General features: G+C 57.7%; 2 protein-coding genes across 5 annotated transcripts; both read right to left on the reverse strand.

The window, feature by feature from the left end:
* Positions 1-5,431: 5,431 nt before the first annotated feature.
* Positions 5,432-9,176, reverse strand: LCNL1 (lipocalin like 1). The gene is made up of 7 exons (XM_074846422.1): positions 8,953-9,176; positions 8,537-8,676; positions 7,880-7,950; positions 7,135-7,245; positions 6,491-6,592; positions 6,201-6,226; positions 5,432-5,608 (listed from the first exon to the last, which is right to left on the reverse strand). The coding sequence occupies exons 1-6, from the start codon at positions 9,046-9,048 to the stop codon at positions 6,201-6,203; spliced, it is 546 nt and encodes a 181-aa protein (XP_074702523.1). The 5' UTR covers positions 9,049-9,176; the 3' UTR covers positions 5,432-5,608.
* Positions 9,177-10,422: 1,246 nt separating this feature from the next.
* On the reverse strand, positions 10,423-12,962 carry LOC141932497 (lipocalin-15-like). Of its 4 annotated transcripts, none has more exons than XM_074846165.1 (7): positions 12,812-12,962; positions 12,135-12,274; positions 11,862-11,926; positions 11,439-11,549; positions 10,887-10,988; positions 10,752-10,773; positions 10,423-10,493 (listed from the first exon to the last, which is right to left on the reverse strand). In XM_074846165.1, the coding sequence occupies exons 1-7, from the start codon at positions 12,905-12,907 to the stop codon at positions 10,436-10,438; spliced, it is 594 nt and encodes a 197-aa protein (XP_074702266.1). In that variant the 5' UTR covers positions 12,908-12,962; the 3' UTR covers positions 10,423-10,435. The 4 variants fall into 4 exon arrangements, with proteins under 4 accessions (XP_074702266.1, XP_074702265.1, XP_074702267.1 ...); XM_074846164.1 differs by having other exon boundaries at positions 11,439-11,552; XM_074846166.1 differs by having other exon boundaries at positions 10,423-10,592; positions 11,439-11,552.
* Positions 12,963-13,496: the final 534 nt, after the last annotated feature.

A 13,496-nucleotide genomic window follows, 5' to 3' on the forward strand; every position in this document is an offset into this window, starting at 1 on the left:
GTTGGTCACAATTATAATTAATTTATGGGTGGTCAATAATGAATAAATAATTTCTATGAGTGTTTGGTGCTCAGCTGGACGTGTTCAGCTGGGTTCCTTGTTATCAGTCCCGTTTGCATCTCTCCATGGCCCAGGGACCTACAGGAGGATTTTGGTTGGGAGGCACCTCAGGGGTCTTTGGTCCTGCTCAGAACAGGGCCAGTTTTAAAGTTAGATCATGTGGCTCAGGGACTTGTCCGCCTCAGTTTGGATACCTCCAAGGATGGGGAAGTACCCAACCACATTTCTGGACATGCTCTAGTACAGGACCACCTTTATTATGAAGAACTTCCTCCTTTTGTCCCACTGGAGTTTGCCGTGTTGCAGCTCGTGTTGTTGCCCTTCATCCTACCACTGAGCACTCCGGCAAGAGTCTGGCTGTGTCTTCGCCAGATCCTCCGCTAAGGCAGCTGGAGACAGCAGCCACGTGTCTCCTTCGCCTTCTCCTCCGCAGGCTGGCCCAGCCCGCCTCGCTCAGTGTCTCCTCGTACGTGCTGTGCTCCAGGCCCTGGCCAGCATCGTGTTCTCCGCTGGGCTCTCAGCCATTTGTCAGGACCCTTTTTGTACTGGGGAGCCCTAAACTGAACCCAGCTCTCCCAACAGGTCTCACGAGTGCTCCCTCGAGCTGGGGACTGCCCTTTGCTAACCCAGACCAGGATGCATCTGGCTGCCTTTGCCGCAAAGGCACTCTGCTGACCCATCTTCAGCTTGTTGCCTGCTGGACACGCACGGCTTTTCCTGCAATGCTGCCTTCTCCCTGCAGGCCCAGTCTGCCCAGCTGCACAGGGTTAGCCCAGCCCAGTGGCATGATTTTGCTTCTGCCTTGGCTGAATATCAGGAGGTTTGTGCTACCCCATTCTGGAGGCTGCTGTGGCCTCTGAATGGCATCTCCAGCCTAACAACCTGTCCCCAAAGCTTTGTTGTCCCTAAAACTTGCACATCGTCACTGATATTGGACATCACTGGGACTGATGCATCTTCACACATTTCAGGAGATGTTGACCCTGGCAGCTTGGGAAGTCCCCAACCACACTGTTTCCCACCTTCTGGCCACCAGACACTTCCCATCAGCCCTGTTGGGTCAGCCAGTTGTAGAGCCAGGGTATAAAACCACATCCTGAGATGATCCACGTTGAAAATAGCCACATGCTTTCAACAGCTTTCAACACCTGGAATAAGCGGGAACATCCGAAGCGGGTGCCGGTGCCTCGTGAAGCTGTGTCCCGAAAGGGCACCTTGCTGCCCCTGCAGCACTGAGGTTTTTTCCTCACTTTTAATGGGTCTCAGTTGTGTCATTAAAAGTTTTTGAACTTCTGTAATCTTAACCTCTGAAAAGGCTTCAGGGGGCTTGTTGTGCCACTGCAATGCCTGGGGACAGGAGCTATATTTGCCCCTTCCCAAACCAGGGATGAAAACCAGTGTTTATTCCTCTGTGGGGCTCAGACCACTGCAGAAGTGTCTAAAAGCAGTAATTGGCAATTTAGAGGTGACTCACTCTGGCCCGTGGGAGGTCAGACCGTTAATGCCTGTGCTGTCAAGAGCTGATGCCCATTGCCCAGATCCCGGTCAGGGGCTGTCCCCAAGGCTGGAGGGTGGGCAAGGGCTCAGCTGGGCTGGCACCTGCCAGGTCCCACATCCAGTGGCACTGGGAGAACCCCATGGTCTCACTTTACACCATCCAAGACAGACAGACAAGACCTGATGACTGCACATCATGGGAGTGACTCCTGCTGTGGTGACCGTACCACCAGCCGGTGACAGTGGTGCTGGCAACCATCAGATCCCTCCAGCAGGCTCTAACGCATGGTTGCTCCAGGCAGGTTGGATGGGCACCTGTGGGCTCAGGTTCTGAGCAGCAAGCGGGACCTGGCTCATGTGCTGAAATCAAAACGTCATTCTCATGGCAGCCAGTGCTACGCTCAGAACCAGAGACGATCCAATACAGTCACATTTTATTTTTAAAAGGGGACAAAGTGGAAAGTCAAGAGGATTAAATATCACATATGGCACAGAGATTGTCTGGAAAGACCAGCTTAGCTTCACTCTGAGCGCTTAAGTTGGTATTAGCAAATACAAAACCTAAACATTGTTACAAAGGGAAAGCCTAAACATAAACCAGCACAATTAAATCAACTTAAAGAACCTGTTCAGAAATAAGATAAATGGTCTTAAACTTGCTGAAGCTGCATCCACATGAAGACAGTAAAATGACCCCTGGTAAGTTAACGGGTAACAATGTAAGACAAAGGAAGGAAGGCACCAGAATTTGGCCCCTTGCTCCTCTACTCTGAGGAATGACATCTGCACTTATGTACATTCCTTTCTTCAGAGGCACTGGGAACAGGACTTTAACACTAGAAAATGTTGGACCAGTAGCCAGTCAAATTCAGAGTGAGTATTCAAAGAAATAACCTGATAGAAAAGTGAAGAAACTCTGCATCCTTGGCTGAGGAGGAGCCTTTGTGGATCCCCAGGCTGGATGATCTCTTTTGCAAACACCTGAAAAGGTCTGTCCTAACAGTGCAGAAGTGCAAGTGGGTAGTAAGACAGAGGAGATGACATTTCCCGTGAAAGTAAATAGGAATGAAACTCAAACTTTTCACTGCAGCATTTCATCTGCTGCTTAGGCTCACCTTTGCTACCCCTGGCTTTCACCAGTAGACTAGAAAAAGCAAATGTGCTGGATTTTAAAGAGGTTGTCGGTGGTAAAAAGACTACAGACAAGTAGATCTACTATGCAGTGTGGGCAGATACTCACAAAAGCTGTAACAAATGGCAGACCTGGCTGATGTATGGACAAATGATGTGACGGGCAGACTGAATCCAACTTTTGCACAGGAAAATCACATCTCAGAAATACGATTTCTGGAGGAGTCAACAAGATGTGGGAGTTGGACATCCCCTGGTCAGCTGGGAAGGGTCTTTATCAAAGCTTACAGGGGACAAGCTGCATAGGCTAGGGAGGAAGAACACCCCTTGGATAGATGAGTGGCTGAGAGAGAGAAAATGGAGGAAAATCACCCAGAGAGCTCACTGTGCCGACACGTCTTGTAAAACATCTCATCCACATGCAGCAGCTGCCAAAGGTGGCAGCATGAGAAGTTAGGAGAAGACCGGGGAACAGGACAAGGCACCCTGTAAATCTAAGCTGTACCCAACCCCCCCAGCTGGGTGGAGGTCCAGGTCTGGTCACCCAGCCCCAGCAGGCACGAGGGAGAAGGCTGAGAGGCAGAGCTGGGAGAACAAGGAGACTTGCTAAAGATTTGAGATCTGAAACAGCATGAAAAGGATGACTAGGGAAGATAGATTGTCTCACATCACCAGCAAGCGCCACAGCCGTTGGCTGTGAGTCTCCAAATTGCATCAAAGGCAACCTTCCAGCACCTTCCTTGCCCCAACACCCCTCTGCTCTCTCCAGCAGCTGGTTGGGACCCAGGTGTCTGGGCTGATCTCTGCTACACCAACCTGGTCCTTGCCCGCCCATCCCACCAGTGTGCTTCCACAGAGCCTGGCCAAGGAGCTGCAGGTGAAACCACTGCAACAAGCCAAAGGGAGTGCAGAGACAGGTGGTGAAGCTCCTTGCTGCAGGATGCCACCAGTGCCAAGAAGGTGCCTCACCCCAGGAAGCCCTTAGAAACATTGAAGGAAGAAAAGTCCCATGTCCTTAAATACACAGTACAGGTACAACCCTCTGTTCACCCTGTCCCTGCGTGCTTCTCCTTACCCCTGTACCTGCCTGTCGTTGAAGGCAGGGTGCTGGGAGAGGGGCTGCACAGTCTGATCAGCATTGAATGAGCAGCAGGTACAGGGACAGGCTTGATGGATTGTGGGGGGCTGCAGTGGGGATCCCCCCAACTGCTCTGCACAGAAGGGACTCACACCCAGAAAAGATCTGAAATTACAACCTCTGTGCAACCTACTCCAGGGCACAGGGAGAAAAGAGACAGATAAAAGGAGGAGTGGAAAATGCTGGTGGTCAGAGAGAAATGACCTCACCACTGCCTGGCAGGGTGATGCCTGCACACGGCAGGAAGGAAATATTTGGCTGGAACATGATGTGGAGACATCGGGATTTGCCGTCACACAAAGCCCTTGGCGAAGGGCGTTGCTGGCAGGAGGATGTTTTCATCTGCATTAATATATGTACCAAAAACAAGCCTCGAGGCAAAGCTGTGTGTCGGCCTGGCACTCTTGGGAGCACCGCAGATGCTGAACTGTTCCAGTCCAAATTGCCAGGGAGAATCCCCGCTGGAAATGCTGGGCTCCTTCCAAAAAGGGTGGAATTGACACTGGGTTGGGAAGTCCCAGTGAGGTCCCTTGCCCTGCTGCTGCTGCTGGGACATGTCCAGCTCTCGTGATCCTCAAGACAGGAGAGGCAGCTTCCCAAATGTATTTTCCCAGTCTGTGGGAGGAGGAAGAAGCACCGAGGAACATCGCAAGGTGCTCAGCTGCTGGGATGGCACCTTCCAAGGGTACCTGCTGCTGTTGTACAGCAACAAGGCAGATCCCAGTCTGAAATGAATGTCTGGGTTACTTGGGCAGGGATGGGCAGGGAGGGGCAGGGTGGAAAGGCCACCAGAGAGGCTTTTGGAGGAACTTTGTTTTCCAGGAGAGGTGGGAGCTTCTTCATACCCTGCCAGACCTCAGTGCCTGTGAGCACTGCCTGAGCCTTGGAGAGGTAGCAGGGCTTTGCTGGGGGCATGGGTTACCCTGGGTGGGTTGTGGTTTCTCCCAGGTGGATTTGAGGAGCTGAACAGAGTAGGAAAGGAAGGATGGGGTGGGTTTTCAGAAATATAAATTCAAAGGAAGACAGTCTCTGAAGGCAGATGTCCACTACCACCAGATAATCTGACTCCAGTGGGGGTTTTCTCTGCCTAGTGCCCAGGGGCCTAGACCATGTGCAGCCCTGTGCCAGCTCTCCAGGTTTGGGTCTGGAGGATTCAGGCACCCACCTTCCACCTTCTGCCAGCCCTGTAGCACTTGTCCCAGCCTGAGCTGGAGGGTGAGCAGGGCTCCAGGAGAGCAGAGGGCTGCAATCTCAGCAGGGCAAGTGGAGGAAGGTGAGTTGGATGGTGGCAGGCGTTGCAGCCCTCCAAACTCCAACCTCAGTCTCTGTGACCAAGTCCCATGGCCTTTCTCCACCCAACCCCTTGTTCCCACAGGATTTCCAGCCTCACCACACCCATTGCGTCACCTCTGCCTGGCCATGGTCCTGCCCCATGGGAGGCACCCAGGAGGGAAAATCCGGGTGGTCTCCAAAACTGCCCTCACTTGGGTGAGCTCAGCCCAGGATCGCCCCTGGCTGCTCACCATCCACAGACCCCAGAAGGACAACAGAAGGGACCACATGCCCAAGCACCCCAGGTTCTCCCCAGACAGCTACACCAAGCTCTGGGGTGAGTTTCTGTTTATTTGGCAGAAAGGAGGGCCTATGCACTGGAGGAGCAGGAGGTGTGTCAGAGCCTTGAGTACTGAGCTCGGAAAAGGGATGAGGGAGTGGCAGCCTGAAGCTTCAGCGCATGGGTCTTGCATCACTCAGCAGAAGCATCCACCAGCCAGCCTGCACCTCCTAGAAAACAGTTGGAAGAGGTGGTCTGAGTATTTGAGGTGAGGAGGCCAATGGAGAGGGCCAAGCAGGGCTCTCCATCACGATCAGTGCGTTCTCTTCCAGTTCTCCCCAGCTCTGTAGGGTGAGCCACCTCCAGCAATGGATTTCTAGTGAACCTCTACAACTGAATGTGTATCAGTGTGGTGGGAAAACACATGCCAGGGTAGGCCCACAACAGACATGTTTTGTGTGGTGAGCCACGGACCCAACCTCTGACCTGTTATTCTGGTCCACAACCCCAAGGGCCCTTTTGGCAAGAGCTGGTGTCCCAGCCCTCGCTGCTGGATGAGCTCTGCAGCTGTTTCTCCGCTGAACCAGCGGTTTCAGTTCAAGTGCCCTCGTTCACTGCCAGGCAGCTGCACCCTGGGGGGCCCCGCTGCAGAGCAGCTCTGAAGGGAATGGTCCTACCTGGGTGCAAGCTCCAGCACAGGTTCAAACAACTCAGCCCCCCAGAGTAATTCAAAGAGTGAATGGTGGCCCTTGCTGGGGCACCAAGGAGGGCAATTTCCAGCTGAGGACATTGCAAACACCGTGTTGCACTGCAGCAGCTCACCTATGCTTCATCGAGGCTGCATTCATCTGTGAAAATAAAGAGAAAGGCTGAGTCCAGAGCTGTGGTCTGGCTAGTCCCATTTAGCACCCAAAATAGACAACCCAGGAATGAACATGATCAAGGTGAAAGCCATGGCATGCCAAGTCAGAGCGCCTCTTGCTACCAGCACTTTCTTCTGCCAGCTCAGACCACAAAGTGGTGGCAGTGATGGGCCGAGCTGGCCCCTGCCGACGTGTCCTGGCTCCCCATATTGACCAAGCCAGCCCAGCACAGTGCTGGGCAGTGCTCACCCTGGCTGGGCAGCATCCTGATCATCTCATTGGTGAAGCTCTTCTCCCTCGCAAGCTTCTTGAACAGCGCTCTGATTTTGGGGCTCACCTGCCGGGTTCTGCCTAAAGGCAAAGACATGAGTTAGCTCCAGGCTGTGGCCTGTCTCTGCAGCTCCTGGGCAGCTGGCGAGTGCGCCCAGGCAAGGACGGGAAGGATGACAGTCCCTGGGAGAGGACTGGGGGCAGTGGTGGTCCTGGAGAGTGGTGGTGGCCAGGCACATGAGAAACCTCTCCCAGTGAACAAGACAAAGCACCAGCACGGTGTCTCCTCTCTTGGTTCCCATCCCCACCTTTTCTGCACCCCTTGCAGGAGGACCCCTGCTCCTGGCCCCATTTCACCAAGCGACTTACCCAAGGCCATGCACGGTGCAGAATCCTGAGCCCCAGCCTCCCCTGGCAGCCCCAAATCGCTGCCCCTTCCCCTGCTGCACAGGGGACACGCGGCAGCGCCAGCCCTGCTCCTGCACCCCACCCAGTGCAGGAGGGCAGCAGTGAGGAGGGGGCCTCTCCCATGGGCCCCCCGACTCCTGGACTCTCAGGACACTACAGAGCACCCTGACACCTCCGATCTGTTCACTCCGCTCAGACCACCACTGGTTACGTACTGTAGAGCCTCAGCATGTGCAAGGTCTTCCCGTCCTTCACTCTGGAGACAAAGATAACTGCGTAGGTCTTGCCATCGGTATCCACCACCCGCGCTATTTTATTGCCTCTGTCTGCAAAAGGACATGAAGGAAAGCAAAAAATTAATTACCTCCTCTGGAGAACTCCCACACTGCAAGAGGGCTGTAAGAGCCAGGATGCAGGGGCCAGGCCCACCCAGCCCGTCTGTCTTCTCTGTCTCCCCCTCCTGGTTTTCCCTCTTGCTAATGCTCCTGTGAAAGCCTGGGGGAGCCCACAGATCACAGCAGAGCAGAGGGACAGGAACGTGAACACAGGAGGGGCTGGGGGTGGTCACTGCCGACAGCAGAGTAGCCCGGCCGGTGTCAGACTAACACTTGGGCTGCGGATGGTGGGAAACCACTTGGGAACATCCATCCACAGCCCCCTTGAAGAATGAACCTGCTTTTCCCCAGGATTTAAGCTTGGTCTGAACATATCTTATCCCAGAGCAGCTTCCCAGAGGGAGGGAGCGGGGGGGTCGGTCACACTGGTGGGACACGAGCCCTGGCATGGACTGGCTCTGGGATGCAGCTGGCAACCGGCCGCAGAGGGATGTCCCACCCAGGAGCTCAGGAGAGGCAGGCAGGCACCCCTGAGGGCCATGTCCCCAGGGACAACCAGCTGCTTCAGACAGAGATGATGGGAAGTGCCTCCGCCCCGCCCCGGGGGCAGGGTCCCCCCACTCACCAGAGCTGTAGTATTCACCGGGGATGCCTGTTTGCCTGTAGATCGCCTCCGACTTCTGACATCCCTCCGCGCTGCAAAACAGTGAAGGATGCTCTGGCTGGAGTGAAGTGACCCCCCTTCCCCTCCCGTGGGGATGCTGGCTCCAGGGTCACTACCCCAGACGTGGGACTTGCTGTTCAGGGACGGGATGGTGTGTCTAGGGCAGGAAGGGAAGAGATGCCACCCTTGGAGCAAGGGGTGCCTGGGCTGGCAGGGCACAGCACTGGCACCTGAGGATCATCCCGTGGGGTCACAGAGCTGTTTCCTTGCTCATGCTCTGAGTTTCTGGGATGAGGCTGGTCCTGCTGGGAAAGCTTTAATTGTAGGGTCCTTAACACTGCTGCATCCCTGCTGGGAGCAGTAGAGTGTCTCAGCCTCTGTGGTGGGACTGCTCCTGCTGGTGTTGCCCTGAGCCTGCCTGGCCTCCCCTGAAGAAGGGGTCCCCTCAAGGCAGCTCTGCTGAGACCCTGTCTTAAACCACAGGGCTGGTGGTCCTGCCTCACACCCTGCCCAGGTCTCTGGTGGGTGCTGGGTGGAGGCACCCAGGTGGAGATCCACTGGTGAAGGTCCAGGGAGGTCAATCAATGAAGCTCACAGAGAAAAGCACTTGGTACTTACGTGGGAATTGCAAAGGAGACCTTCAGGTTGCCCTCTCCCAGGACTACAATGTTGGCCATCGCCATCTTCAGCTTGTCCTTCTTTTGGAGGTAGCTCTCAGAGTTGGAGGCCAGAGCAGTGATGTACCATTTCCCTGCAATCTGGCAGTGAGGGCAGGCTGTGAGTCCAGAGGAGCAGGCAGGGGCTGTCCCCTCCCCGCAGACCAAGTCAGGACACCCTCAGGCCATGGGACACCTGCATCCCCTCTGGGCACTTATGCTAGAGCTGGGTGACTGCCCTCACCTGGGTGTGACAGCAGAGCCAGCGGTGACTGTGGTGTCACCAGCTGTCCCCAGTACCAAAACACCTCTCCAGTCCCCACCCTGGTGACCAGAGGCCACGCTCCCACCTTCCCTTCCCTGGGTGTGGTGGATCACCTTGCTCTTGTCCAGCCCCGCAACCCCAAGGTTCTCAGCCTCCACGCGCAGCAGGCAGAGCAGGGCCAGCCCCAGGCTCAGCCCCATGGTCCTCATCTCGCTGCAGCCTCCTCCAGCTTCGCCAGCAGGATGGAGAGCGGTGCCAGGGCTGTCAGTTTTATAGCGCCGTGCTCTCCCCGCCTCTGCCTACCCCAGTGCTGCTGCGTGCTGAGCTGCACGGATAACGCTGCTGGTGTCGCCTTGGGCGAGGTGGTGGTTTTGAAGGGCTGAAGTCACCCTGGGGTAAACAGCCTCCCACCTTGCGAAAGACGGGAAGTGCCTGCAAGCCCCGGAATGGGCTGAGAACTGTGGTTGCACGAGCTGTTGCACTGGTGCTGAAATTTAGGATTTTCCCAGTTTCTTTAGTCACTCGTGAAAGAACAGAGTGTTTTTGTTTTCCAGCTGGCTGCCTGAGGGCTGCCAGGAAGAGCAGGGAGGTACTTCCTGGTATGGGCCAAGCAGCACCATCACACAGTGACCCGGCTCGGTGACACACCCCTCTGGCCAGGCTGGCATCTGCCCAGAGGCTGCTGCTGGGATCGTGCCCAAACCCAGGTGTCTGCACGCTGCCAGCATGGCCTGACCACATGGTGCCCATGCAGGCTCACCCACCTGCTCTGGGGCACTCAGGGTCCACAAAACAGGATCCACCTGGAGCGGGGCAGGCAGAAGGGGTTTGTGACACTGTGGGAGTGTGTCCCCTCCTTCCCAAGGTGTGATGTCCCCTGTGCCCTGGCTCTGGCAGGCTCCTGGGGTCACAGCCCCAAAAGGGTCCGTGCTGCTTCCTCTCTGTACCTGGCTGGGCACCGAGGGACCCCCACTCCAGGGCAGGGGGGCAGTGGGGTGGACCAGTGACTGCCTCCGCTCTGCAGGAGGTGGAGGGGGATAGATCATGTGGGGGGATCATGGCAGCATGGTTCTACCTTGGTCAGTGGGCAGATAGATCAAGGTGGGCAGATGGGATCAAGGGGGATGGGAGACAGGCATGGGGGTCCCAGTCCTGCCCTGCATTTACCCTGGGCAGCCATGGCACAGACCCACTCCCATCTGGGTGGCCCCCAGAGAGGGGGACTGAGCAGGGAACGGGGTGTCCTGGGGATGAGCTGCCTGCCAGGAGCCAGAGCCCATGCAGGCAAGGCTGGGCAGCCTGACTGCTTAACCCTGCCTGCCCAGACCTGCTGCCCACCCAGCTAAGCTGAGCAAACCCCTGTTCATCCCAGCTCAATTCTCCCCTGCTCACATCCCCAGCAGCTGCCCCATTGCACCTTTTACCTTCCCCATCCTCTGCTCCTCATACTCCCCATGCTGGGCACAGCAAACAATGCCCCTGGGGTGCTGAGAGGAAAGGTTGGATCCAGGACTGCTGGGCTCAGGGTGCCTGGGGACCTTGGCACCACCCCTGCTCCCATCAACAAAACACCAAGCTCTGGGGCAGCTTCTGCACCTATTTATTTAGGAGGGTGAGGTGTGATCCTGGTATGGGACAGCAGGTCTGGCAGATCCTGGTTGGGAAGAACAAGAAGGGGCACCATGGAGCAGGGAGCAGAACCTGATTTCCACCAGGTCTGGAGGACACACAGCCCTGGCGTTGGCCCCTTCAGCTGCAGGGAGGCAGGACAGACGGACAAGTGGTTAGAACAGGGGAAAGCTGATGTGACGCAGAGCACCGAGGCAGGTGAGGGGCTCCCCGGGGGTTGCAAGTCACTGTTCAGCCCAGACCATCCCGGGAGGGAGACCCAGCTTCCCCCGGTCATGCTCACCTGCTGGCCTTGGTGCACTGATCTGTTGAAAAGCAAAGAGATGGGTGAGCATGCCACAGGCAGTGCTCTGAGCCCTGTGCAGTGTCCCCATGCAAAGAGGCTGTGTGTGTCACCCTGTGCCCTCCTGGCACTCACCCGACTTGGGCAGGATGGCCAACATGTCCTTGGTCAGGCCCATGGTGGGAATGAGCTCTTCAAACTTCTGCAGGAGCTGGGGGCTCACGTCCTGCTCCCTTGCTGCAGCCAGACACCCAAAGTGGGGACTGGTGAGTGTGGGGGGACCACGGGGCAGCAATGGGACCCCAGGGAAGGGCAAAGGCAAAGCCATGGAGGTGGAGGGAGGACAACAGGCACCACACAGCTGTCCTGGGTGGGCAGCAAAAGGGCACCAGCCCCTTGGGATGAGTGACCCACCCACTTGGGGTGGTATGGGGCAGCTGGCAGGGCTGGGGGTCTGCAGCTGAACTGTCACACTGCAGGGGAGCTTTGGTTCAAACCACGATCAACAGGAGATATTCTGGGTGCAGGGTTTCATTCATCCCAAAATTAATTCCCTGGGTGCCAGCACATTGAGTGATGACATTGGTGGCCCTGAGTGGCGGTGGGGAGCCCAGCCCCTGCCCCCCACCAGTGCCTGTATCCCTCCCCAGGGAGTCATGGGTGCCCATCCCCACTCCCGGCACCCACTGAGGAGCTGCAGCGCAGTGGTGGGCTCCTGCCCTCTTTGCTGGAGCTCGTGCACGATGGCGTAGCGGCTGTAGTCCGTCTCCATCACATGCAGGTCCCTCTTCTCTTGTGCTGCTAAAGGACCCCAGATGGTGCCTGGTCGGGCCACGTGGCACAGCCCGAGCACCTCTGTGGCCCCTGCCAGGGCTCGCAGCTCAGGACCCGAGCCCCAGATTTGCCTGGGGGGGGGATGAGAAGGGAACCCCTGTGCGATCTGGCAGAGCTGGACACCCACCCACAGCACCACCTCTTGCCGAGCGATGGAGGCAGAGGGGCCAAACCCTCCTCCTGCTGCTCCTCCTCCTGATGCTCCCCAGGCATGGGGTGATGCCCACCCTCCACTTCAGGGTGTCCATGGCCCTGATCCCCCCTGCCCACACGTACCCATGTAGTGCCCTGCCTGCCCGCTTCGCTGGAAGAGCAGCTCGAACTTTTGGCATCTGTCCAGCCTGGAAAGGGAAAATGGAAACAGCAAACATGGCTGGATGCCATGTGGGAGGGCAGCAGGGTGGTGGGCACAGAGGGGAGCCCAGCCTGCCCGGCGGCCGTGCCAGGGTGCAGGCAGGACAGGGTGCCACAGGTCTGTGGGAGGATGCTCCTCACCCAGCCGCCTGGTGGGGAGGGGAGTCCCCTGACCCAAGCAGGGGGGACACTCACCAGGGCCAGACAAGCTTCATAGCCAGGTCCCCCTCCGGCGTGAAGCTGATGGTGGTGATGGATGACTTCATCCCATCCTTCATCTTCAGGAACACGGAGCAGTTGGAAGCGGCGGCTGTGACATGCCATGTCCCCGCAAACTGCAGCGGGACATCACCAGTGGGGTTTGGGAAAGCCATGGGGACCTGCCACGGGCCAGGGGGACCTGCCACCCACCATGTGGGACCTGCCACCCACCATGTGGGACCTGCCAGCCCATTGTAGGAACCTGGCAGCCTGCGCTGGGGGACCTGCCACCCTCTGTGGGGACCAGCCAGCCTAACATGGGGACCTGCCACCCACCTGCGTGCAGAACACCCTGCCCTGCCCCATGCCAGGAGGGTGGGCGCAGTGTTTGGCCCCTGTTCCCTGGGGAAGCGCCACACGCTCGGGAGCATCACGGCCCCGGGTGTTCATGTCCCTGCAGTGGGGCCACCACTGGGGCTGGGGCCAGGACTAACCCAGTTCTGCACAGGCATCCGTGCTCTCCTGGAGGCTGCCCTGGTGTCGTCTCAGGGCTGGGACTGGGGGTGCCCGGGGATGCCCAGCTGTGCCTGGGGACGCAGCACAGGCACCCTGCCCCAGGCAGCCCCTCCAGCCCAGGCAGGACTGGCCGGGCGGGCACCCTGTGCCGTTACCTTCTCGGCGTTGAAGCCCAGCTGCACGGGGACCTCGGCCCCTGCCCGCAGCAGGCTGAGCAGGGCCAGCGCTAGGCTGGGCAGCACCGCCGTCATCCTTGCTCCGGGGGCTGGATGCGGGCAGGAGAGGCTGCATGGATTGGCCTCCTCCCACACCCGCCTTTATAGCCCCCGCGCTGGCAGCAGCCCCTGCCCGCCTCTGCTTTATGCAACAGGTTACACAAGAGCAGGGATAACTTGTACCCGTGTTAGGTGACAGAGTTGGCCCCTTCCCCCTCTAATTGTCCAGTCCTGGATGAATGCAGCTTTGTGTGAGACCCAGCCCAGAGCATGTCAGGGACCAGACAATGCCCCGTGCTTGGTGCTGTGTCTGGGGAGGGGGATGAGGATGCCCCCAGTGCCCCACTCTTGGCTGTTGCCCACTGACCCCAGGGTCTGGCAGTGCTGGGACGGGTCCTGCCTCGAGGAGGAGGATGGTAGGGACAGTGTTTTAGCCCAGGGTTGAGCCGCAGCCCAGTGCCCCCCCGAAGGGGTTGCAGCTTCCCAGGCTGCTGGCAGTGGGCACAGACCCCACTCCCAGAGAGGGTCCAGGCTCATGGCATGGAGAGCATGGACAGGCAGCCGGGGCTGAGCCACATCCAGCGCTCACAGCTGTTGCTCTGGTTCATGTCCATCCTGCCCCCAC

The sequence above is a fragment of the Strix aluco genome, chromosome 20, assembly GCF_031877795.1.
Source record: "Strix aluco isolate bStrAlu1 chromosome 20, bStrAlu1.hap1, whole genome shotgun sequence".
Lineage (NCBI taxonomy): Eukaryota > Metazoa > Chordata > Aves > Strigiformes > Strigidae > Strix > Strix aluco.